This window comes from Arachis duranensis, chromosome 3 (assembly GCF_000817695.3).
Source record: "Arachis duranensis cultivar V14167 chromosome 3, aradu.V14167.gnm2.J7QH, whole genome shotgun sequence".
Lineage (NCBI taxonomy): Eukaryota > Viridiplantae > Streptophyta > Magnoliopsida > Fabales > Fabaceae > Arachis > Arachis duranensis.
Window position 1 is genome coordinate 130,931,438 of NC_029774.3, and position 22,335 is coordinate 130,953,772.

The 22,335-nt window shown below is 36.0% G+C and overlaps 4 protein-coding genes and 1 non-coding gene across 7 annotated transcripts; 3 read left to right on the forward strand and 2 right to left on the reverse strand.

Moving 5' to 3' along the window:
• The first annotated feature begins 1,907 nt into the window (after positions 1-1,907).
• Positions 1,908-3,751, forward strand: LOC107481656 (uncharacterized protein At2g34460, chloroplastic). The gene is made up of 4 exons (XM_016101940.3): positions 1,908-2,274; positions 2,572-2,691; positions 3,262-3,534; positions 3,641-3,751. The coding sequence occupies exons 1-4, from the start codon at positions 1,969-1,971 to the stop codon at positions 3,749-3,751; spliced, it is 810 nt and encodes a 269-aa protein (XP_015957426.1). The 5' UTR covers positions 1,908-1,968.
• Positions 3,752-5,111: 1,360 nt separating this feature from the next.
• TRNAL-CAA (transfer RNA leucine (anticodon CAA)) lies at positions 5,112-5,195 on the forward strand. Its single transcript has one exon. It is a non-coding gene; the product is annotated as a tRNA-Leu (tRNA).
• A 356-nt stretch (positions 5,196-5,551) lies between these two features.
• LOC107481653 (uncharacterized protein At4g18257) lies at positions 5,552-7,844 on the reverse strand. The gene is made up of 3 exons (XM_016101938.3): positions 7,475-7,844; positions 6,812-7,132; positions 5,552-6,124 (listed from the first exon to the last, which is right to left on the reverse strand). The coding sequence occupies exons 1-3, from the start codon at positions 7,750-7,752 to the stop codon at positions 5,950-5,952; spliced, it is 774 nt and encodes a 257-aa protein (XP_015957424.1). The 5' UTR covers positions 7,753-7,844; the 3' UTR covers positions 5,552-5,949.
• Positions 7,845-7,894: 50 nt separating this feature from the next.
• On the forward strand, positions 7,895-9,262 carry LOC107481655 (uncharacterized). The gene is made up of 3 exons (XM_016101939.3): positions 7,895-8,046; positions 8,662-8,946; positions 9,056-9,262. Exons 2-3 carry the CDS (start codon positions 8,694-8,696, stop codon positions 9,088-9,090), a joined length of 288 nt encoding a protein of 95 aa, XP_015957425.1. The 5' UTR covers positions 7,895-8,046; positions 8,662-8,693; the 3' UTR covers positions 9,091-9,262.
• Positions 9,263-9,699: 437 nt separating this feature from the next.
• LOC107481651 (DNA replication licensing factor MCM3) lies at positions 9,700-14,590 on the reverse strand. Of its 3 annotated transcripts, none has more exons than XM_016101935.3 (16): positions 14,429-14,590; positions 14,221-14,330; positions 13,905-14,113; positions 13,485-13,615; positions 13,167-13,405; positions 12,845-13,081; positions 12,549-12,703; positions 12,259-12,467; positions 11,976-12,141; positions 11,693-11,895; positions 11,436-11,495; positions 11,071-11,342; positions 10,811-10,885; positions 10,458-10,596; positions 10,311-10,373; positions 9,700-10,042 (listed from the first exon to the last, which is right to left on the reverse strand). In XM_016101935.3, exons 1-15 carry the CDS (start codon positions 14,492-14,494, stop codon positions 10,314-10,316), a joined length of 2,331 nt encoding a protein of 776 aa, XP_015957421.1. In that variant the 5' UTR covers positions 14,495-14,590; the 3' UTR covers positions 9,700-10,042; positions 10,311-10,313. The 3 variants fall into 3 exon arrangements, with proteins under 3 accessions (XP_015957421.1, XP_015957422.1, XP_015957420.1); XM_016101936.3 differs by having other exon boundaries at positions 10,266-10,373; XM_016101934.3 differs by having other exon boundaries at positions 10,270-10,373; positions 14,429-14,589.
• Positions 14,591-22,335: the final 7,745 nt, after the last annotated feature.

Genomic DNA, 22,335 nt, shown 5'->3' on the forward strand with positions numbered 1-22,335 from the left:
CTTTTTGCATACAACGTTCTTTTATTTCCTCTCTTATAGCAGAGGTTGCTCCACCAAAATTATTTTCAATTGTTCCTCTATTTATTTCTTTTATAAATCTTCCCATTATAAATTCATTAGCAGGATATGGAAGTTTTGTTATGTACATACTAAGATAATGATTTTTATCTTCTTCTTTTAATTTGTAATAATGTATTCTATATTCACATATATAGGACTCCACATTACATAAATCATATATCTGAATATTAGCTAAATGGTTTTTTGCTTCTTGATATTCTTTATTATAGACTTCTTGTTTATGATCTATAATATTTTTTCCAAAAAATTTTTTATATAGAATCATCATTATATATAATATCTTATCATAAGCTGTTGTTTTTGTTTCTAATTCTTCTATTATTTGGTTTTCTATTGATGTCATATAATCTCTTATAGTTCCTTTAGTATGAAATTCTATGTAATTCCAAATGTCCCTTCCAGACAATTCACTAAGTTTTGGATTAGTAAAGGCTTCTAATAAGAAGGAATTCAACCAGTTTTCGAAAATTTCTTTTTCATTCTTTTTGCAGTCTAAATCGAGCATTCTTTCTCCTTCCATTTCATGGATTTTAGGAACGTATTTTGATGGTATTTTTGTATATTTTGAATCTTTATTTATAAACCCTTTTTTAAAAGCATAATTATCAAAACATGTTTTCCATTTAAATTGAGATTGATTATCCTTAGATGTTCCAGCTTCATTTTTTACTTGTATTGGAATAGCTGGTTCTGCGTCACTTGAATAATCTAGGATGTGTTCTTCATTTTCTATATTTTCAGAATTTACTAATTCTTCTTCTATTTGAAAACCATGTTCCATAATATTATTTTCTTGAGCCATTTTTAATTGTTTAAAAAGCATTGTAACTTCTTCTAATTTTTCTTCAATATTCATAATTTCAATGGTGGTTTTACTTTTAAGTCTGTTATGTTTATTATATTTTGAAAATTTTCTTCTTTGGGATTCTCTTTTTCCTTATTTCTTTGAAATTTTATAGATACTAATATTTCTTCAAGCATATCTACTATAGAATTTAATTGTGGGTTAAAAGTATGATAAAGATGTGGGGAATCATTTCCATGGTAGCATTTTTTAGAAATCACGTGTGAAAAATAAGTTTTTTCAGGTTTTTGAAGTCCTTCAATAAAATTTATAGTAAAATAAAGATTTTGAGAAAAATCATTTTGTATTGATTTTAAGAATTCGGTGTCATTACAATTAACATTAGTTAAAATCATTAATTTTTGATCTATTAATTTTGATAACTTAATTATTTCTTCTCTTAAATCTTCTAATTTACTTTTTTCCATTAGGTGACGCTTTTCTTTGTGAAGAGTTACGGTTTTAAGTAAAAAGTGTGGTTTTAGAATGTGTGGTTTGGGTTTTGCCGCACAAGCACATCTTTAAAACAACATCTGTACCCTATATTTCTCTAAACAAGAAACTTGATAATCGTATTCGTGCGTGCAGGTGCATAACCAAGAAATTATTTTTTTGTTTTTAAAGGAGGTTTGAAAAAAGATGGAAACTCAGGTGCAATCGACTTCACGTGAAGTTGATAACTGAGAGTCGTTAGATAATTTGATTGATTTGACTAAATTTTTATCTAACGGCTTTTAACTATCAACTTCATGTGAAGTCGACTGCACCTGAGTTTTCACCGTCAAAAAACTACTCAAATATTTTTTTAAAAACTAACATTATCATTTCCTAAAAACTAGCCTAAAAGATAGTACTTATTTATTAAATAATTTTTTTATTCTCATCTAAAAACTAAAAATTTCTAGTTCCAGAAAGAATTGAAAAGTGTGGTTATGAGATTACTCGTAATAATGTGGAGTACGTGGCAGATTTGTAGCGCCTGATTTGCAAATTACAGAAGACGGGGAGTGACTAATGCATGTTTGTGAGTGGCAGCAGTGTCAATGGCTGCTCCTCTTTTTCTAAGATATCCAAATTTCCACACACTCCTTCTCAACTCTACTGCACCCAAATCTCTTTCACTTGTCAATTTCGCCAAGATGGAAGCCAGTGAGATCACAGAGCAAGTGGAAGAACAAGAGGATTTGAATGTGAAGAAGAAGAAGATCTTTGTTGCTGGAGCCTCTGGAAGCACTGGGAAGAGGATCGTTGAGCAGTTGCTCAAAAAGGGTTTTTCTGTCAAGGCTGGGGTTAGAGACTTAGACAAGGCCAGGGCCTCACTTTCCTCTAACAACCCCTCTCTTCAATTTGTAAGCTTTTTTTTCTATTTCTCAGAAAATTTAAGAAATTTAAAGTAACAGTATTTGATATAGGTACATGAATACATGAGTAAAGATGATGTTTTGTGTATTATAGGGTGTGACACACTAAAACTAGTCTCTAGTTGAACCAATGTTCATATCAAGATCTTATAATTCAGTTCAATTTTTAGTCACAGTGGCCATTTAGGGTTAATGTACAACTATATTCACTGATTAGGTAACTCAAATGTAGCTACGCCACTAAGACTAGTTGTATCATGAGTTAATGAGTGAGTTTGTGTGCAGGTAAAAGCGGATGTCACAGAAGGTTCTGACAAGCTAGCTGAAGCAATTGGTGATGATTCGGATGCAGTAGTATGCGCCACGGGATTTCGGCCAGGTTGGGATTTGCTTGCTCCATGGAAGGTTTGTCATTTTGATAATGTAGTAGTTGAATGAATAACCTTGTTGTTATGTTAGTGCCCTTCATTTTTAGTATTAGCTTATATTGATTACTGGTCTCGATTTGGTCAAGTAGAAATTTTGATTATGTGAACTCAAGGTGATCATTGGTGCAAGCACATTCGTTAATTCTGAATCTATGATGCTAAAAGTTCTGGAGAAGCTGGTTTTGTATGTACTAGAAAGTGGGTACATTATAGTATACAACAAATTTGTGATGTGTTTCCTTCAATCGTGTGAAAGCAGCTGGATTTAGCTTTTCCATGTATGTTTTCTGCACTTTAATTTCATGCTGTGCCTCTTGTTTTAGTAAAGTGACATGATATTGGATTCCCTTCTTTGAGTTGCAATGTATGGGGATTCCCACACTGCATCCATTGTTGGAAATATTATGACTGTTTGTCCCGTGTAAACAAGATGAATTCATGAGAACAATAACTGACTTACAAAGTTAATTCACCATTAAAGCAAAAGAAATTGTAGGAAGGGTGGATTATGCAGTGCTGTCATATAACCAAAGTCCACGTTTTTCAGGTTGACAATTTTGGCACAGTAAACCTAGTCGAAGCATGCAGGAAACGTAATGTTAACAGATTCATTCTTATCAGTTCCATCTTAGTCAATGGAGCAGCAATGGGACAGCTACTTAATCCAGCTTATATCTTTCTCAATGTTTTTGGACTCACCTTAGTAGCAAAACTACAAGCAGAACAATATATCAGGAAATCCGGCATAAATTACACGATAATTAGACCTGGTGGTTTGAAAAACGATCCTCCTTCTGGAAACGTTGTTATGGAACCAGAGGTATTGACTACACTTCTGACCTTCTATTGCATTTCCACAAGGTAATCTTAGTCTAGTTGTAGAACCATTTTGGAAAAAAAAAAAGAATTGATTTTCTTTGTATCAGGATACTCTTTCTGAGGGTTCCATATCCAGAGATCAAGTTGCAGAGGTAGCTGTGGAGGCATTGGCTTATCCTGAGGCATCTTATAAAGTTGTGGAGATAGTGGCTATTTAGTTTTGGGGTTCTTTTGCTTTCTTGTAACAAATATCATGTCTTACTGTCATCTCTTCCCACGTTTGTTGCTTCATCTAATTGGTGTGGAAGAATGATGTGTGTATATATTTAGAAATATATTTTTGTTTTACTGTGTATGAGTTAGGGCGGAATCATTGATAGTAAAGAATTCACTTTGAGTACTCTTTATCCAACATTTTCCAGATTTAGATTCTTTGGAGTTTCTTGAAGTAAATATTAGCATTGATGGGACACTTGACAGGTACATAATTTAAATGGCAAATCACAATATTTAGATGAAATACATGTTCCAACTCTCCTTACACAAACCTAATGAAAATAAAAGAATCAAAGCATGCCATTGTCTAATCTCTCAACCAACAGATTACCAGGTTTAGATGAACCAAGCAACTGCAAAAGCTGCAACACCAAGAGCAGCTTCAGCACTGTGATACACTCCTGCGCTTTCCATCGGTGTTGGGGGAATGGCAGTGACATCTTCAACTACACGCTCCGCCACCCCACAATGAGCACAAACCAGAAACAACATAGCCATAACATAAATAGTGAAAACTACGGCAACCCTGAAAGCTTCCATCTTTTCAGTTAGCTCGCTCACTTGATCAAAGAACTTCAAGTGAAGTGATGCTAACTTGTCTTTCAAATAGTTGAGATGGCAAATGAAATTGCAAAACTACAACTCCTTTTATTGTTGATATTTTAGACAAGTTAGCAACTTTAAGCTGTAATGTGCAGCTTTGACAGTAAACATAATGATTTGAATGTGTTGGGGTTAATAAGCATTTGAATCATAAGCATTATTAAGCATGCTAATAAGGTTGTCAATAGTAAAATATGCAAAATATATAGAAACTTTGTCTTAAAGTAACAAAGATAAATCATTTAAAAAGTATGCTGCTCGTGCAAGTGATGCAAAAACAATGCTACACGTAGCTTGGTGTGAGTTTATGTTGCCCTTATTACACTTCAAATTATTGAGGAGGGTGCTTTATAAATTTGTGGGAACAACGTGTTAGGTAATCTGAGCCTCTTTTGCTGGCAAAAAGGATCTTAACAGATAAAAAACAATGGTCAGGATAATTCTTTATGTCTTATGAGTGATTAATAAATACCAATCAACAGGGGAAAAAAGTTCTAACTTCTAATGAATGAAGCTTAGGAGATAATAAAATATAGTAAGAGACACTGTTACCAAATTGCAGTTACCAAATTGCAGTGCCGGATATAGTATATATACATATAAAAATAAAACCCAGGGATTCTACACAAGATGTCTTCAATAGTTAGTCAATTATTATTTTTGGCTATAATTAAAGAATTTACCACTAACAACATCGACGTCAGGATGGCCGAGTGGTCTAAGGCGCCAGACTCAAGTTCTGGTCTTCGAAAGAGGGCGTGGGTTCAAATCCCACTTCTGACATTTATGCATAGTTTTTTTCTTTTCCGTCAGTTTTTCCTCATTTAAATTGTAACTTATCTTCCACTTCCTTCCAAGACAATTTCTATTAGATGCTAGTTGCTTGGACCAACATTACATTACTTGAGTATTGAGAGTATTCAACCATTTTTTTGTTCTTTCGACCCCGAATATATCAATTTATTATGCTTCCCAGTCATCGAACAATCTGCCTAAGAGCCAAAACTAGGTCAATTTTTTTTCTCTCTGGAAATGTCCACTGAAACAGGTCAATGTAGGATCATCGCGAGTTAGGGAATGCCGTAGTTTTGCTTTTAACAATTTGAGTATTTAACGACAAAAATGGAGATTAAATAAGAATATTGATATTTGGCAACATGCCTGAGGCACAAAGATATTAAGAGAATGACAACCAATATTTTCCCTTGTTTTAACTGTTTTACACTTTTCTTACCTTCAATCGAAATTCAATATTTCATGTAAACAACAATGACCAAACTACATTATGTACAACATGGGAGTAACACATTCTGGTTCTTTTGCCAACCCTTTTCCCTTTATCCTGTATCCTCACTTTCTAGTTTTTGTTTGTTTGTTGGAACTAATGATTTTCGACATAAAAAAGGACAAAAATTCCTCATGATGAAGAGCTTTTGGTCTGCTTAACATTCAATTCCACATGCCCTTCTTCGGAACAAAAAATCTAGCTTCCCAGACACCGATTCATCATAAATTATTTTAGCACTTGGTGTAGTCATCATGTGTTCTTTACGTCAGATCCAAGTCCTTTGGTTGTGGCTTTCAGTTGCTCCAGCTTCTTCCGAAGATATGCTTGTTTCAGTTTCTCACGATGAGCAGCTACTTGCTCCTGTCTGCGATGTTTGATTTCAGAGGCCTTTTCTCTTGCTCGATTAGCTTCTTCATGAACTTCCCTGCAAAGCAAAAATCATTAAAGCAATTGGATTAGCATAGATTCACGATGTTAAACAGTAAAAATCACAGTGGAAATCGAAACATAGAAGCAGCCTATGTTCCCCTCTTGACTTCCTCCAAAAAGGATAGAATGGACATTTTCATGGTTGCCTTCTTAGAGGTTCCTATACTTAAGTTATTCCAGAAGATCATAATAGAATGAATAATTACTTTACTTCAAGTAAAGTATTTACCATATTATGGTTGAGGCATGTGTTATTATTATAATACTTGCCAACATAATAGTTAACTCAATCCAGCAATTGAACTGGACACCATTCAACAACTTGCCCTTATGAAAGCCAGTAAGCCACAAAGAGGATGTGCTAAAGAAGGGTAAACAATATCAGCTTCACTTATTGTAAGTTTGTAACTACTTCCTCCAAAATCCAAAGCTCAACCTAAAGAATGCAGAGAATTTCACAAGAATCCCAGTATATGATTAGATTTGGGTTTCTCAGTTCTCATTCCTGATTCGAACAGCTGAAGACTCAACACTACCATTTTCACCACTATTGCCAAACAGATTTAAAAGCTTTGCATTAACCCATCCTTCCTAACCACTAAATCCAAATAAAAAAGGCCTTTTCAGAAAACAAATCACTCCAACATTTATTTATATAAAAAGAAAAGGATCAATCCCATACCAGATATTGCGCTTATGCTCAGCATTATCGACAGCTCCAACTGTTCGCCCCAGCCCAACCTTTTTCACATCAAACATCACAGAAGCATCATTATCAGCAACTTCATTTTCTCGCAGCACAGTCTCAGCAGCATCACGATTTTCCAGCTGTGGCAACTCATCCTGCTCAATACCCTTACGGAAAAAATCTACACAATACTTCTCTTGATCCTCTTCATCAGACAGCTCACCTCTAACCAACTTTTCATACAGCTCGGCCTTCCTCTCCAGCGCTGCATAGCTCACTGATCCATCATTAACCGCTTTTAACTCAAGTTTATCCCTGCAAAATCAGCATCCAGACTTTAGCTCACAATAACAGAATGCAACATATTACAACAACAGAAACATCAAAGAATCAAGTTAGACTGCGAAAACAAAAAATGAAAGCCAAATCATTACATCCAGAATAAATCATCATTAGCCACAAAATTTCAATAAAAATTCTCACGAAAGCTAGCCGGTGCCAATTTCAACGGACATGACAATTCATAACATCGGAAAATAAAACATTCAAATCAAGACACAACGGAATTATCATCAAATTCCAAATTAATTAATTGAAATAAACCAATCGGATTAACATCTAATTAAGCAGAAAATGGAAGAAATTTCGGTAACATACTTGTGATCGCGTGCTTCAACACCAGAATTCTTGGCGGAGAAGGAATCTTTGGGAGCGATCTTGCTCTTGGCGCGTTGGTACTCGGCGTCGGGACCGGCGAGTTCCCTAGACTTCTTGGAATCTTCCTGAGACTTGTAGAGCTCGGCCTTCAACTCCATCATCGACGACGCACCCACGCCCTCTATGGCGCGGTGCTTCTTCGGCATTATCGACGATTCCGTTAGCCATCCCAGCGACTCAACCACCATCCTCTTCTTCCCGTTCCCTTCTTCCCCCATTCCACTACCTAATTCGGAGTGATTTAGGGTTTTCTGATTTCTCCGTTTTGGGAATTTCAATTGCTAGGGTTTCCTTCGCGCTAATTTCGTTAACGACGCTTTTTAAGTTTTAACCGGTTTGGTTCACTAAGCCAGACAAATAAACCGGGTTAGTATGCGTGGAGCACTATCCAGTATCCACTTTTGACAACTCCAAAATTGCAATATTGCAATTTCACCCCTATTTCTCGGTGACGAGCTCCTTCGTCACCTTTGCTGCTTCTTCTGAAACTGACATCTCTGGAGGAGTCTCAGGTATTTCTCTCACTCTTCTGTTTAATAAAGCAAGTTCTTTGAATTCAGTATCAAGCGGGTTGGGTTGATATTTTGCCGTCTCTATGATCCTGAACTAAAACTAACACTATTGCATTCTATTAATAATGGGTTTTAATGGGATTCTCCTACGATTCTGAATATGCCGAATGTGAACTCCTTCCTCGAAATTGGCGCACAAGTATGATGGTTCTTGGTTTGATCAAAGGAATGATTGATAGTTCAAATATGTAGCTTGAAGGGGTTGTGTGGAAGGAATGTTTAGGTTGTGCAACGAAGGTGTTTGATTAAATGCCTAGAAGAAATATGAGTTCGTTGAATTTTATAGTTTTCTCCCTGCTTACCTTTACTAGGTTTAATTTTCGGGAAATTTTGTAGATGAGCAAGTTTAACTGATGAATTAAATTTAATAGCATTTAAAATTCTGTAAAACTTTAAAAATTCTTTATCCAAGCACACTTTATAATGATTGGTGCATCAAGGAACCATTGCTACACCTTGAACCCAGATGCGGTTTTTATGAAAAATCGTGGCTGCTGTTTCTTTCATTCGTGTGTTTTTATCCATAACTAACATAATTTATGCCGACTAAATCAGGTTAGAGCTATAAGCCTTATAATTGAGCTGTTATGGGGAGTGAAGAAGCAAAGGATCCCTTCAAAGGAGTGGATTGGAAAGCTGTTGGTGGTGAGATGCAGCAGAATCCTAGTGCTAAACCGGCCTTGAAGAAACGGCTCCCCAAGAAAGTTAGGCAAATCCCGGAATACTATTTTCTTCCACGATGGCCATTATGGAAGGCGTTCGGCTTCTGCAGCATATGCATTGCTGGTGGAGTAGGTGCTGGAATGCTAGTGGAGGCCTGGATTGAAAAGAAAGTTAAAGGTATTCTTGCACTCTTCTCTTTTGATTGTTTGGAAACCAGTGACTATGTTCTTAGTTTCAACTTTATATTGGAAATTCTTACCGTAAAATTTGTTTTTTGTTGCTGCAGAGGATGGAGGGGTTATATGGGAGTTCGATAAGTAAACTCTTGATACTGGGGCAAGCAATGTCAGTCACTGTGCTCCGTACACATTGAATTTAGGGTGTTTATGTGATCTTTTGGGGAAAAAAATTTAATGCGACTATTTTTCTTTTGTGGAAATTTGAGGCATTGAGATTTCAAACAGCATCTATAATTATGACATCCTTTTGCATATTTACTTTATCATTCACACTAAATTACGAGTAAAGTATCGTTTTCGTCCCCCAACGTTTGGAGTAAGTCTAATCGTTTTATTTAAATCCCTAACGTTTCATAATATATTCAATGTTAACATGACGATTTAAACATTAAAGACAACTTTAAAACTTATTTCAAATGTTAAGGACAAAAACTATATTTTACTCTTAAATTACAGATAAGAACTCTTACAAGGAAAGGTTGGTATTTTGCGGTTTTAGTATAGTAAGAGAAAAATGGAAATGCTGAACTATCTTTGCAGAACAACACTAGACTAAACACACCGAGAAAGTTGTGTGCAGGATCTTGTCCCTCCCTACTCTATTCCAAATTCCAATCCATGTAAACCCTGGTAATATTAGCGTAGAAAATGGAAATTTAGTTTCACGAATCACGATAATGTACAGCGCAGCAACAAAAGATAAAATGTCGATTGCTTTAGAGTGCGGTTTTAAGCTAGTGGGTGACCAGAGAAATGCTCTAGTGAGACCACTTGCCCGAACTGAAATAGATAATCAGGCATTATGGTGCCTTAATATGAACAGAGAACTACCCAAAAAACAAAAAATAAATTAAGGTTAACAACAATCTTCATGGTCGATTACATAAAATTCTGACTCCTACAAGCTCCACTGCATTTATTTTTTCCTTTGGTTGAATGTTACTATGAATGAGAGGAAGATGGACAAACTCTGGAGAATGAAAATCCCTCCCATCATGTCGACTGCAGACTATGCGAACATCAAATTCTTCTCCCTGAAATCCATAGTTTGTTAAAATTAAAATTAAAATTAAGCTTTAAAGCTGCAAACCTCGTCAGAATCTTTCAAATAAATTATCTAAACTCATGCTTTCATCACCCTCATTTTTGTTTTTATTTCCTGGCTATAAGAATAGAATATTTGGATAAATAAAATAACAGAGCAGATACATCTTGATAATGACAAAAAAAAAGCTATTGATCTATGAAATCGCATACTTGCCAGAAGAATTTTTGTACAAGAGATTGTGCAACCCATCTTACATCTTATGATATCATATGCACTCTTCCATCAGCTATCATCACTCTATTGTCATCTTCCAATTTCTGAAATTCCAAAAAAGACCCAATGATAATGGAGTATTGGAGTTCATGCGGAAAACAGGACACAACAAAGTACGAAGCTCATACCTTTAGTAGGTCCAATATATCTTGGGAGCTGTAACTGGAATCAGCTCCTTTGATAACAGTCTCTAAATCTGCAATGGATATAACATCCAGGCGGTTGCCACGCATGTGCTGACCAAACAGAGAATTAAACGCTTCGATTCTACATGTCAATGCAGACAAAGTTACATAATATAAAAAACATGTACGCAGAGAGAAATATAATAAAAAAAGAATACTAATAGAACATCCCAAAGATCTTATTAAACATCCTCCAAAATGCTAAAAAAATAGTTCTTCCTTCATTTAGTAATTTAGCGGGATATCAAAATCTCTTCGGAGGATAAATAATTTCTCAAACAAAGTTGTTGAGAGACCTTTCAGGAGTGAGACTGGCAGCAGATTGAGCAGCTGGCGTATCATCATCTACTTCCATGGCATCTGACGTTGACCTAGCAAACAGAAACAAAGAAAACGAGGGTCTCAAGATTTCAATATTTCATTAATAACCAACTAATTTACTGAAAGGAGACGTCAATGTCGAGGTATCAATAATGCCCTTATGACATAATTTAGCTTCTGGATTAAAATATGGAAGTATGAGTTTCTCCACAATGCAAAGTATATCATTGCTCACCTTCTTCGAGTTCTTGGACCATGATCAGCACCATCATCTCCACCAGCATCATGTTCCGCCTTACGCTTTCTCTCAAGTTCTTTTTCCCTCTCTAGCTCACGCTCCTCCATTTCTGTTAATTCTTTGTGATATATTGCAAAATTAAGAACCTTTAGAGCAGCATCAACATCAGACTTTGAAACCTGCCGGCTCAACTTCAATTTGGCATGAGCCGTTGAGAGACGTATTATAGTTTCTAGCGTTCTGGCAGTTATAGGAAGTGTTCCTCCAGTCTGCATGAAGCCAAAAAGATATCAATAAAATCTTAAACCATCTGTACAATAACAGAAAAACTGATATGCCTTCGGCTAGCAGCTAATGCTCACCTTTGCATTTGAGTTGGCACTTCTGAGCTCAGCATATGCTGTGGCAATTTGCTCAGAAGCCTGTGGATAAAATTCAGATCTAGTCACACGTGAATATATTGGATGGGATATAATCGCAACCACCATTTAAAGAATCAGTCTTAAGAGGAAGAATTCATTTGTGGCAATTGCAATATAGATGAAACAGGCTTTCAAATGAGCAAAAAATAACGGGATGGTAATGCTTTTGAAAACGGGAAGCGGAAAGGGCACGTCACCTCATCAGAAAGTTCAGGTTGAATCCTATGCTTAGCATAATGGATATACTTTTTAAGAAACTTTATCGTGAGAGTATCACGTTTGCGACCCCTTTCAGTCTTCTTTCCATGCAGCATTCTGTTATATTTTACAAACACAGACGATTCAGTCTCTGCTTCGTCTTCTCTTCCATACCTTGAGCTCCCATCAAGTGCTGCCCCACCTGCTTTGGGGAGATAAATTAAATAAAAATGTTGACTAGTATAATCATGTATATCAAGCATTTGAAAATGGGTTATCTACCTCCATCAGTAGCAGGTCGAAATCGATGCATACGCAAGACATGCTCCGATATATGACGATCAATATCGGGATCCATTTGATCCAACACAATAAACAGTAAATCAAACCGAGAAAGTAAGGAGTCTGGAAGTCCAATATTTTTTGTCGGAGTAAGTGATCGATCATACTGTAGAACCACACAGAAAAGCCATCTTGTTAAAAGAAATCATACATTCAGCATAAAATGTTCAAAACTTAGTATTTTTAAACTGGATGGCAAATTAAAGAATGGGATGCCACTTACACTTCCATATATGGGATTTGCAGCAGCCACCACACTGCATCGTGCATTAAGTGATGCATGAATGCCAGCTTTTGCAATAGTCACAGTCTGTTGTTCCATAACTTCATGTATGGCAACACGATCTTGATCATTCATCTTGTCAAATTCATCAATGCAGACAACACCTCTGTCAGCAAGAACCATTGCCCCAGCTTCCAGGCGTCTTTCCCCTGGTGAAAAGTAACTATAATTTGCATTGCAAACGTAACAATATATGTTCCATGTGGAAATTAGTATTGAAGGATCTTTACCTGTTTCTTGATCTGAAGTAACTGCTGCTGTCAAACCAACCCCAGAAGAACCCCTACCCGTAGTTGATATGGCCAAAGGAGCAATATTCATAATTGCTCTCAGGAGTTGAGACTTGGCGACAGAGGGATCACCAACCATCATCATGTTGATGTCACTAAAAGAAGCAAGACAGAGTAGCATTGTGAATTTTATATGCAAAGAATATTGCAAGAAATGAATGCAAAATAAGAATATATAAATCACAGCTATATAATGCAACCTACAGCAACAGAGGTGATAAGGAAAAACAACTAACCCTCGCAAGTGAGTGCCATTCTTCAAGTTCTTTTCAACTCCACTGAGCATTAACAAAATCACAGCCTTCTTAATCCATGAATGCCCATATATAGAAGGTGCAAGTGAATTACCAAGTAGGTCAAATGCATCATCTCTTTCAGCTATCTTCTTTATGTTTTTCAGGTCTTCAGGACTGTAGATTGGCGCATTAGCCTCTTTGTTGAGAAGAGACACATTGTTGGCTATGAGCACAGTCCTGAATACATATGAATCAATCAAACTCATGTCTAAGGAATGCAAGGAGCGCAAAGGAATCATAATAGTATATAGTCTAGAGTTACCTGAATACTCCATTTACGCTTCCTTTGGTTTTGCCTGGAAGAGCCTTATATATCCCTACAACAGCCACACGATCTCCAGGCTTGCAAGAATCAACAAGGTCATCCTCTAGTATGACATCCACGGTCCTTGGGAGCTGACCAGGAGCAGAGTTCTCAGGAACTTCTTGGATGGACAAGGTTTGGTGATCTTTGTACTTGCACAACCCGTACTCAGTCACCAGCAAGTTGCCTCTTTCATCCTACAACGAGCATTTAATCAGTAAAAAACATCCGCTGGTAACTTATATATCATAACGGACAGGATGGAGTTGAGATTACCCTTGTAGGATAAACAGACCCTGTGGGCAAGCCCATGTTGGATGTAATATCACGATATTCTCGACTGGTGAATTGTCTAGTGGTGGGGCAGAAATGAACACTTTTGACAACCTTTGGCCTTACAAGCGAACCTATAAATGAACTAGGTTGTTAGCTTCCAGCATGCTAAAACAGAGTTTTATTATTCTCAATATCGTGATTGTTTGTTCATAAATTCACTTTAAATCAAAGACAAATGGATACGACAACAAATATGGACAACTTCCTAAAGACAAAACCAAGTGAGTACTTGTACCAAAGGCAAAACAGTACATTGAAGACACTAACAAAATTAAAACAACCTCTAATTGATTGTAATGATTTAATCAATTATTATGAAAGAGAAATAAACTTAGAGAATAAAGAGGGATGTAAGCTTACATTTGGTGACAATACCCTCAACGCAAACCATAGAACCAATGAATTCAGAGAGAAGCTCTCTTGGCGTGACTCGGCGAGAAACGAAAGGTCCTTCAAAACCCACAAGCACCTGTTCCCCTTCCTTTAAATACTTGGGATCAATAGCACGAGCAGCATCAGTCACCGCATCACAGAAAGCTTGCATATACTCGCTCGGATTCCTCAGAATCCTAAAAGAAAAATGGATACATAATTTTAAAAGATATATATAAAAAAGAAACTTAAGAAGTGAGTATAGTTATAGAGAAAGTTTTAGTAGTGCAAGAGAAGTGGAAACCTGTTACCCAAGTCGCGGAAGCTGTGAAGATCGGAGATGTTGACGATGAGGCGGCGGCGCTTGTGATTGATGAGCGCTTTGATCTCGTCCATGTAAATTCCCTTCCCTACCTGCACTCATTCATTCAGATTCATTCAGCAACCCAACAACGAAAAAAAGAGAAGAAGAAAAGGCGAGGGAAAATTGGAGAGTGTTGATAGAATTGTACATCTTGGTCCAAGAAATCGGCGAATTCTCGCTTGTGAGCTGCCCTGACTTCTTCGTTCAAGTCCATTTTGCTGATGAGAGAGAAAGGAAGAGAGCAGAAAATGGCGATGGAGGGAGAAGACTAGAAGAGTTTAGGGAGTTCCTTCTTTTTCAGCGATGCTAGGGCTTTAGATTTGGCGGGAAAACGGAGTAAGGTGCCGCGTCGTGGCGGGAACAAATGACCGGTCCGTCCGGTCCGGTCTCTTTTTTTATCTTGGTCTGGTCCGGTACGATCATGGTCAGCTTTCACTTCTGGGCTTTGGGCCTTTGGTACCCAAAGAACTATAGTTTACTTTTTAAAACAACAAGAAAACTATCCAGACCCAAAATCTTCTTAAAAAATGATATCCAGTAAAAAAATAAAAAGGTCTTGGCCTTAAATATTAATCATGTGGCAAAAGCCAATTAGAAAAGAGGTGTTTTATGAGACCGACTATCAGGGTCTGAATCTGAAAGGATAAAAAAGTAATCTAAGCCGGGGTTTTCTCGTCATCAACAAACTATGTTAAGAGTATAACATGAAAAGGATTAATCCAATTACTTAGGCATACTTACCGAATGTTTAAAAAAAAAAAACAAGAAAATATTTTTTTCTCCTGAAATTTACTAAAAAAGATTTTAAAAATACTCGTAAGCTTCAATTTGTTTTAATTTTTATCTTAAAAAATTTTGATTTGCATAAATTCTACTCTTTTAATTAACGTTATTTAAATTATTAATAGATATTAGTGATATGGCAAAATAGAATGTCTGATGTGATAAGAATAGTAAAATTTCCAAAACACCCTTGCGTGAGTAACTATTTATCTTCCCTTTTTCAAATGATTTTTCAAATTTTTTCTCCTTAGCAATGAAAAAAACAAAAACCAGACAACAGAGTCACACAAACACGAACAGATTTGGAGGGAGGAGAACGTCGCACCATTCTCTTCAATCCGCTGCGACATCGCCATCGACATCGAGCGACGATTCTGGGCTAAGCGACAAAGTAATCGTGACAACATTCATTCTTGGATAAGGGAGCAGAGACTTTCATTGCCGGCGAGGAGCAGACAGCATTGAAGAGAGGAGTAGAACGAAGATTATGAGACGAGGGAGACACCTATGCAACCACTGATCATTGACAAAGTAGCCATTGTAAGAGGTTGAGGTAGCGTCGTTTTGATCAAGGTTTCTGATGAGGTAGGCAACCATTTCATTCTGAAAATGCATTGTTTGAACGATTAGGCTTTAGGCCTTTCTTTTTCACTCTTGATTGTTATTTAGGTTTTATTGCAATGAGGGATTGAAGGTTTTAGTTGACAATACTTTGTTTTTGTGAGAATTTCATGTTTGCATGCTTTATTTTTTTGAATGATTAGTTACTCTTTTCTGAAATTTTTTCTATAATAGCAAAAATGGATGATTTTAGCGTTAGGGTTCATCACCGGAGGGGAGGGGAAAGGTTTTGTAGTGATAAGAGTAAAACTGAGTATATTGATGGTGAGGTGACAACGATTAACTAGTGTGACAGCGATAGATGGAGTGTTATGGAAGTTTGTGATGTGGTTGAAAAGCTTAGGTACATTACTGAGAACATTGTGATACTGTGCTATAAAGATGCTGAGTAGGTACATTGCTGCGAACATTATGGTATTGTGGTATAAAGATGCTGAGTTAGGGTTAAAAGGGTTGAAGTTGTTGGCAAATATATGAGTTGAAAAAAAGGTGGTTGATTTGTATATAGTGTATAAGACTTCAGTTTCTGATGATTTCTGTTATAATATTAGTTTTTTTTTTGGACTTATGATATTGGTTATTTAGATGTTGGTGGTGGAAGTACTCGGATTATGAGGTTGATTTTGATCTTTGTTATAGTGATAGTAAAGATGATTATTGTGAAGATGATGGGCTATTCGATATTGATATAACTCTTGGGGAGATGCACCAAGACATAATAAAATCTAAAAAAAGTAAGATTGTCGTTGAGAAACTAAAGAAAAAGAAAAAGGATGCTATTGGAAAGAGAACAAGCTCTTGTTTAAGCGATGATGAAGGGTTGAACAATGATGAGTTAGAGGAGATATCGAGTGAGGATGATGAAGGCGGCAAGAGAAAATTTTCCATTCACAAGGAGTCGAAGGATATGAGCAATTACAAATGGGAGGTTGAAATTCTTTATGCAACAAAAGAGAAATTCAAGAAAATTGTAACATCATATACTGTTCACACTATGAGCAACATGAAATTTTTAATGGTAGACAATGTTCGGGTGATGGCCAAGTGCGAAGATAGGTGTGAATGTTTTGTATATGCGGTGAAGATGGCAAATGAAGATAGTTGGTAGCTAAGAACTGTTAATGATCACTATTTTTGTAACAATGTATTTGACATAAAAGTGATAAAGTCAAAGCCACTAAGATTTCAGGAAGAAGGTGGAAGAGAGTCCAAAACTGAAGTTGGGCACCATACAAGGCAGGACTCTTAACAAGTAGAATATGCAAATTTCAAGAGAAAAAGCATTTCAGGCCAAGCAAATTGTGTTGGTTGACATTAATGGAACTTGCAGGGAGTAGTATAAAAGACTTTATGACTATTGCCATAAGTTGATGAGGACCAATCCTGGTTCATTTGTGAAGTTGCAAGTTCAATTACCTCTAGCAGTCCAAACTGAGCACCTCAATACATCAATGGACTTAAGTCTACGATTTCATAAGATTTATATTTGTTTAAAGGCTTGCAAGGAGTGTTTCATAAAATGTAGGTCCATGATAGATTTTGATGGCTGTTTTTTGAAGACACTATATAGAGGGTGACATATAATATTTTTTGTTATCTTTTTGAAAATTTTTATGAAAAAGACTCATACGTCTAATAAAAAGAGAATGAAAAAAATTGTCATTTTTCAATAAAAAATATGTGAATTATCTAAATTGAAAAAGAAAAAAAAATTCGAATAGAAATTTTATTCGGAAACATATGAAGGGTTATAACTATAGACTAATAATTAAATTAAGGGTTTAAATTAACGAAAACACATTTATAAAGTAATTAGGGGTGCACATGATCCGACTGACCCGAAGATCATGTCCGGCCCCGAATACTTTAGGACCTAATTTGGTGTGATTTCATTGGGTCTAGGGCCGGCTAAGGGTCTCAAACATAGACCCGATCATTATTTTGGGTTGGGATCGGGTCATGACTCGGGTCACCCAAACTCGGCCCGGCGACCCGGTCATCATACACAATTAATATTTTGTGTTATTAGTGATGGATGATGGCTATTATTATGTGGAATTTAAGTATTATAAACCTTAATATTTTGTGTTATTAGTCATTATAAGACTATAAGTTAATGTTTTATGTTTAAAATGCATAAGACTTTAGACTAATGCATAATATTGTGTTATTTGTATTGATTTAAATATTTGGTGTTATTAGATAATATTAGTATTGATTATGCTTATGCATTAATTTTAGAGAAGGGTTGGTTCTTGTTATATTTTTCTAAATAAATTTTACCATGTCAAATAATGGTTGGAGTTTTAAAAATTTAGATATTTTCACATGCTAGCTTACAAGAAGGTATGAAGATAATGTAATGTTAACGGCTCGGTTTTTACTCAGTATAATCATGGTCCGAAAGTGTATAGATTTCATCGGGTCTAAGACCGGGTTCGGGTCTAACAAATAGACCCGATATATATAGTTCGGGTCGAATCTGAATCACAACAAACCCGATTTCATCCAATCCATAAACACCACTAATATAGACATCACGATCGATTAATTACAGCCACGTCAACTATAAACATTGTTCTTGATGCCATGAGGGAACTTGATTTATCTAATTTATTATTAGCAGCGGTTCGGTAGCCAAGTTAACGAGAAAAACTTATTAGTGCAAATACAATTTGTTTAAAAATACAAATGATACTCATGAGTACGTTTTTTTTTTTTTGGGAAATTCTATGGTGTGGATTGAGGAAACATCCACACATGTAGATGGTGAGGTGTGTACACCAAGCAACAACGCGTGGCTTCCTTCTTCTGACTCGCATGGAGAACTGCAAACACAAAATGCTGTCACTGCAGGTTGATACAGATGTTGTTATAGTTGGTTAGAAATTTAATTTAAAAAAATTATATTAACGGAAATTACTTTTCATATGGAGAGGTGGTTGGTGTTTTGGGAGATTATTGGGAAGTGGGGTGATTTACCGGGGGTGGAGGTAGCAGCCACCACGCAGGGGGCGTGCTGTCCAAGCAGCCAAGCCGTGTGTCATCGCCCAAGCACCACGCAGGGGGCGTGGTGAGGCCGCGTGTCATCCGGAAAGCACCATGCCGGGGGCGTGGTGACGTGGCAGCCATGCAGAATTCTGACACCACGGGGGGGCGTGGTGTAGGTGGCAGCGGATTCCCAAGGCGGTCTTCACCACGGGGGGCGTGTTGACTGTGCTTCCATGCAGGAGACAATCCTCCCACTCCAGGAAGCAGCAAGCAGAGAGTAAGGGCTCTATATAAAGAGCCATTCGGTAATGTTATGCACAATGGTAGTAGTGTGTAATGTTTTGGAGAGTAGGAGAAAGGTAAGATTGCTGAAGTGGAGATTAGTGATCAACAAAGAGGAGAAGGAAGGTTGCAGTGAAAAAAAAAGAGGAAGATTGAAAAATAGGAGGAAAAAAATATTTTTGTATTTATTTTAAAAGATAGTTCGTAATTATTGCGCTCCGGAAGAACATATTATAAATTATTTGGATCATCCAATTTATGTAAGTTGGTACATTATATTTTTATTGTATTTTATTTTTCTGTTATTTTTTGTTATTTAACATAGTATAGTATATTTATTTTTTTTTGTTATTTTGAGATTAATTTTATGTTATAAAAAAACTATAATATAATAAAATGTATATTATACGATGTAATACAAATTTTATAATAAAATATATTCGTTTTACAATAAAATATAAAAATGCTATAGTAAAATAAATATATATTCTGTTAATAAAGAAAAAATGTATGTTGCAAAAAAGTAGAAAAATATTAGTTTTTCATGCATGAGTAAAAAATATGTTAATAAATAAATAATATTATAATAAATTAAATAAGTAAGGCTTATAAAATATATTTAAAAAATAAATATTAAATATTATAATAAATAAAGAATTTAAATTTGTAATAAATAAATAAATAGATAAGCTATGTTGAATATTTTAATAAATAAGATATTAAAATAAATATGTGAATGTTTATTAATATATTTATAAGGATTATTATTTAAATAATGTAACATATATCTTTATTAATGTAGGCTAACCGGAATTTGTTGGTGCGTAAACTGGATCCGCCACAGACGTGGAATCCGATAGTGGAGAATTACTTACGCGCCACGGGATTCTACCATGTCTCTAGAATTGGAGTCATAAGAGGATATCACCCCATGTTAGCTGCTCTGGTTGAAAGGTGGAAGCCTGAAACTCACACCTTTGTATTGCCGATCGGTGAGGTTACAGTGACATTAGAGGATGTCGCTCATATATTCGGACTACCCATTGATGGAGAGGCTGTCAGTGGATGGACAGATAGTAGTGCCGAGTTCGTTCAAAGTCAGGGCATAGCGATATTCGGTCGTGAGCCATCAGTCAGTGGTAATGCGAAGTCTTGTATAAAGCTTGGATGGGTTCGACGTATTAGAGACGCAGAGCTGTTGGACACTGACGAGTATATCAGGAGACATTGCCTCAACTCCCACATTACCATCCTCATCTTCGTCGCCGGCCTTATAAGTGGCTTCGAAGTCATCTTCGCTGTCACTATTCATTCCTTGGTACATTGCAGCTCTATCATCATGTATATCTATATCATTCTGAACCGCCACTGCCTCTACAGTTTCAAAATCAACGTATACCTCAATCTGTGGGTGTCGCATCTGAGTCTGCTGGTGAATTTGAAACATCTTCTACATACTCGCTTCATCAGTGATCGGCATGACATCAAACTGTATTAGACCACCAAAAACAACAACAACCGGATTTCGGTACAGAATTCTGCTCACTCTCATTAACGTACCATTCTCCATACTTTGACAGAGGCCGTTCTGCAGCTCCATTAATGTCATCGTACATGGAACCACAAACGAAAACGGATTCTGGGACACAAACCTCATTCCCTCATGAGTATTACGTATTATCTCACCATTGCGATACACTACCAAATTTGCAGTTCCCTCCATTATTACACCAACAACAGCCTCAAAGAATCCTCACAACACACTCAAATCTCACTCACTATGGAAAACACTCTCGAGCTCTTCCTTATATAGAGCAGTGCACCTAACACGCCCCCCACGTGCTGTCTGTCTCAACCAATCACGCTTTGACACGTGTCAGAACGCCCCTGCGTGCTAACTCATCACGCCCCCACGTGCTGCACCAGCTGGCCAATCACTCGTCGCCATGTCACCACGCCCCCACGTGCTGACTCACCACGCCCCTGCCACGTCAGCACGCCCCCTGCGTGCTGACTCAGCACGCCCTTGCGTGCTGCCACGTGCTGCACCTCCTAGCCAACGACAATCTGCCACATCAGCACGCCCCTTGCGTGGTGCTTATGTGGCTCAACCACAGCCTGCCACCTAGCCTCCACGCCCCCTACGTGTTGAAGGCACCACGCCCCCTGCGTGTTACCCTTCATCTGACACGTCCATCTATTTGTAATACACACAGTAAGTCCATTTTCACCCAATACACCAAAATATTTCCCATATTTAAATTAATGAGCCTTATATTAACATGAGTGATTATAATGTTTAAAGAATGAGCTGAAGTTTTTTGGATTTGCTCAAAGTAAATGGACTTTTTTTTTACAAAATGAGATTTTGCAGTTTATTTTAAATTTCTTTTTGTTTTAAATTTTAAAAAAAAAAAAAAAACTCTCTCTCCTCTCACCTATTCTCAGTCTCTCTCATCTCCTATGCTAGAGAATAAAGACTTCACCTGAACTTTAGCGCCGCTCACCCTCTACCTTCTCCTTAATTATTTTTTTCACTTATTTTTCATAATCTTTGTATTAATAATTTTCATTAACTATTTATTTTTATGTTAATTTATTTTCATAATCTTTACATTTTTATTTTAACTTATTTCCATGTCTTTTTATTTTTAATTGTTGCACAATCTTCATTTTTTTATTTTTATTTGTATTCTTATTTACTTATTTATGTTAATTAAAATTATTAAAATTAAAAAAATAGAAATTATTTATATAAAGATAACAAAATTAAATAATAAAATAATTAAAGATATAACTATCTCTTCATAAAAAGATTTAATCTTTCTTCTTAAATATTATACATACAATTAAAAGTATTGGATAATAATTTTTGCTATTTGTAAACATAATTATTATCATCGTATTGTAAACATAATAAATTTTATGTATTAATAATTTGACTATAGCAATAATAAATATATATTTTATATTATTATTAACATACATCATTCTCTTTTTTTTTAGTTTTTTTATAAAAACTCAAAATAATGTCCCACAAGTTCTTACTTTCTTAATCTATTTAAGAATATAAAATTCAAACAATTTTCATATTAGAACATAATGATAAAAAGAATTTTAGAGGAGACTACATAATCTCATTTTGTACAAAACCAGAAGACCATTTATCCTAAGCAAGTCCAAAAAATTTCAGTCCAATTCCCAAACATTATAATCCCTCATATTAATATAATTTTCTTAAACTAAACTTGTGCCAAATACAACAACGTCTGCATCAACCTACAGTAGCAGCCTTTTGTGTTTGCAGTTCTCCATGCAAGTCAGAAGAAAAAAGCCACGCGTTATTACCATATTACCAGTTATACACATCTCACCATC

Coding starts and splice junctions, on each gene's coding strand:
- LOC107481651 (XM_016101935.3), bottom strand. CDS start 14,494: ATGGACTTGAACGAAGAAGTCAGGGCAGCTCACAAGCGAGAATTCGCC. Junction 13,616..13,904: donor TGAGGGTATTGTCACCAAAT/GTAAGCTTACAT, acceptor GTTCATTTATAG/GTTCGCTTGTAAGGCCAAAG. Junction 11,496..11,692: donor AACCTGAACTTTCTGATGAG/GTGACGTGCCCT, acceptor TTTTATCCACAG/GCTTCTGAGCAAATTGCCAC.
- LOC107481655 (XM_016101939.3), top strand. CDS start 8,694: ATGGGGAGTGAAGAAGCAAAGGATCCCTTCAAAGGAGTGGATTGGAAA. Junction 8,947..9,055: donor GATTGAAAAGAAAGTTAAAG/GTATTCTTGCAC, acceptor TTGTTGCTGCAG/AGGATGGAGGGGTTATATGG.
- LOC107481656 (XM_016101940.3), top strand. CDS start 1,969: ATGGCTGCTCCTCTTTTTCTAAGATATCCAAATTTCCACACACTCCTT. Junction 2,275..2,571: donor ACAACCCCTCTCTTCAATTT/GTAAGCTTTTTT, acceptor GTTTGTGTGCAG/GTAAAAGCGGATGTCACAGA. Junction 3,535..3,640: donor ACGTTGTTATGGAACCAGAG/GTATTGACTACA, acceptor TCTTTGTATCAG/GATACTCTTTCTGAGGGTTC.
- LOC107481653 (XM_016101938.3), bottom strand. CDS start 7,752: ATGGGGGAAGAAGGGAACGGGAAGAAGAGGATGGTGGTTGAGTCGCTG. Junction 7,133..7,474: donor GTTGAAGCACGCGATCACAA/GTATGTTACCGA, acceptor CTGATTTTGCAG/GGATAAACTTGAGTTAAAAG. Junction 6,125..6,811: donor GAGCATAAGCGCAATATCTG/GTATGGGATTGA, acceptor TTTGCTTTGCAG/GGAAGTTCATGAAGAAGCTA.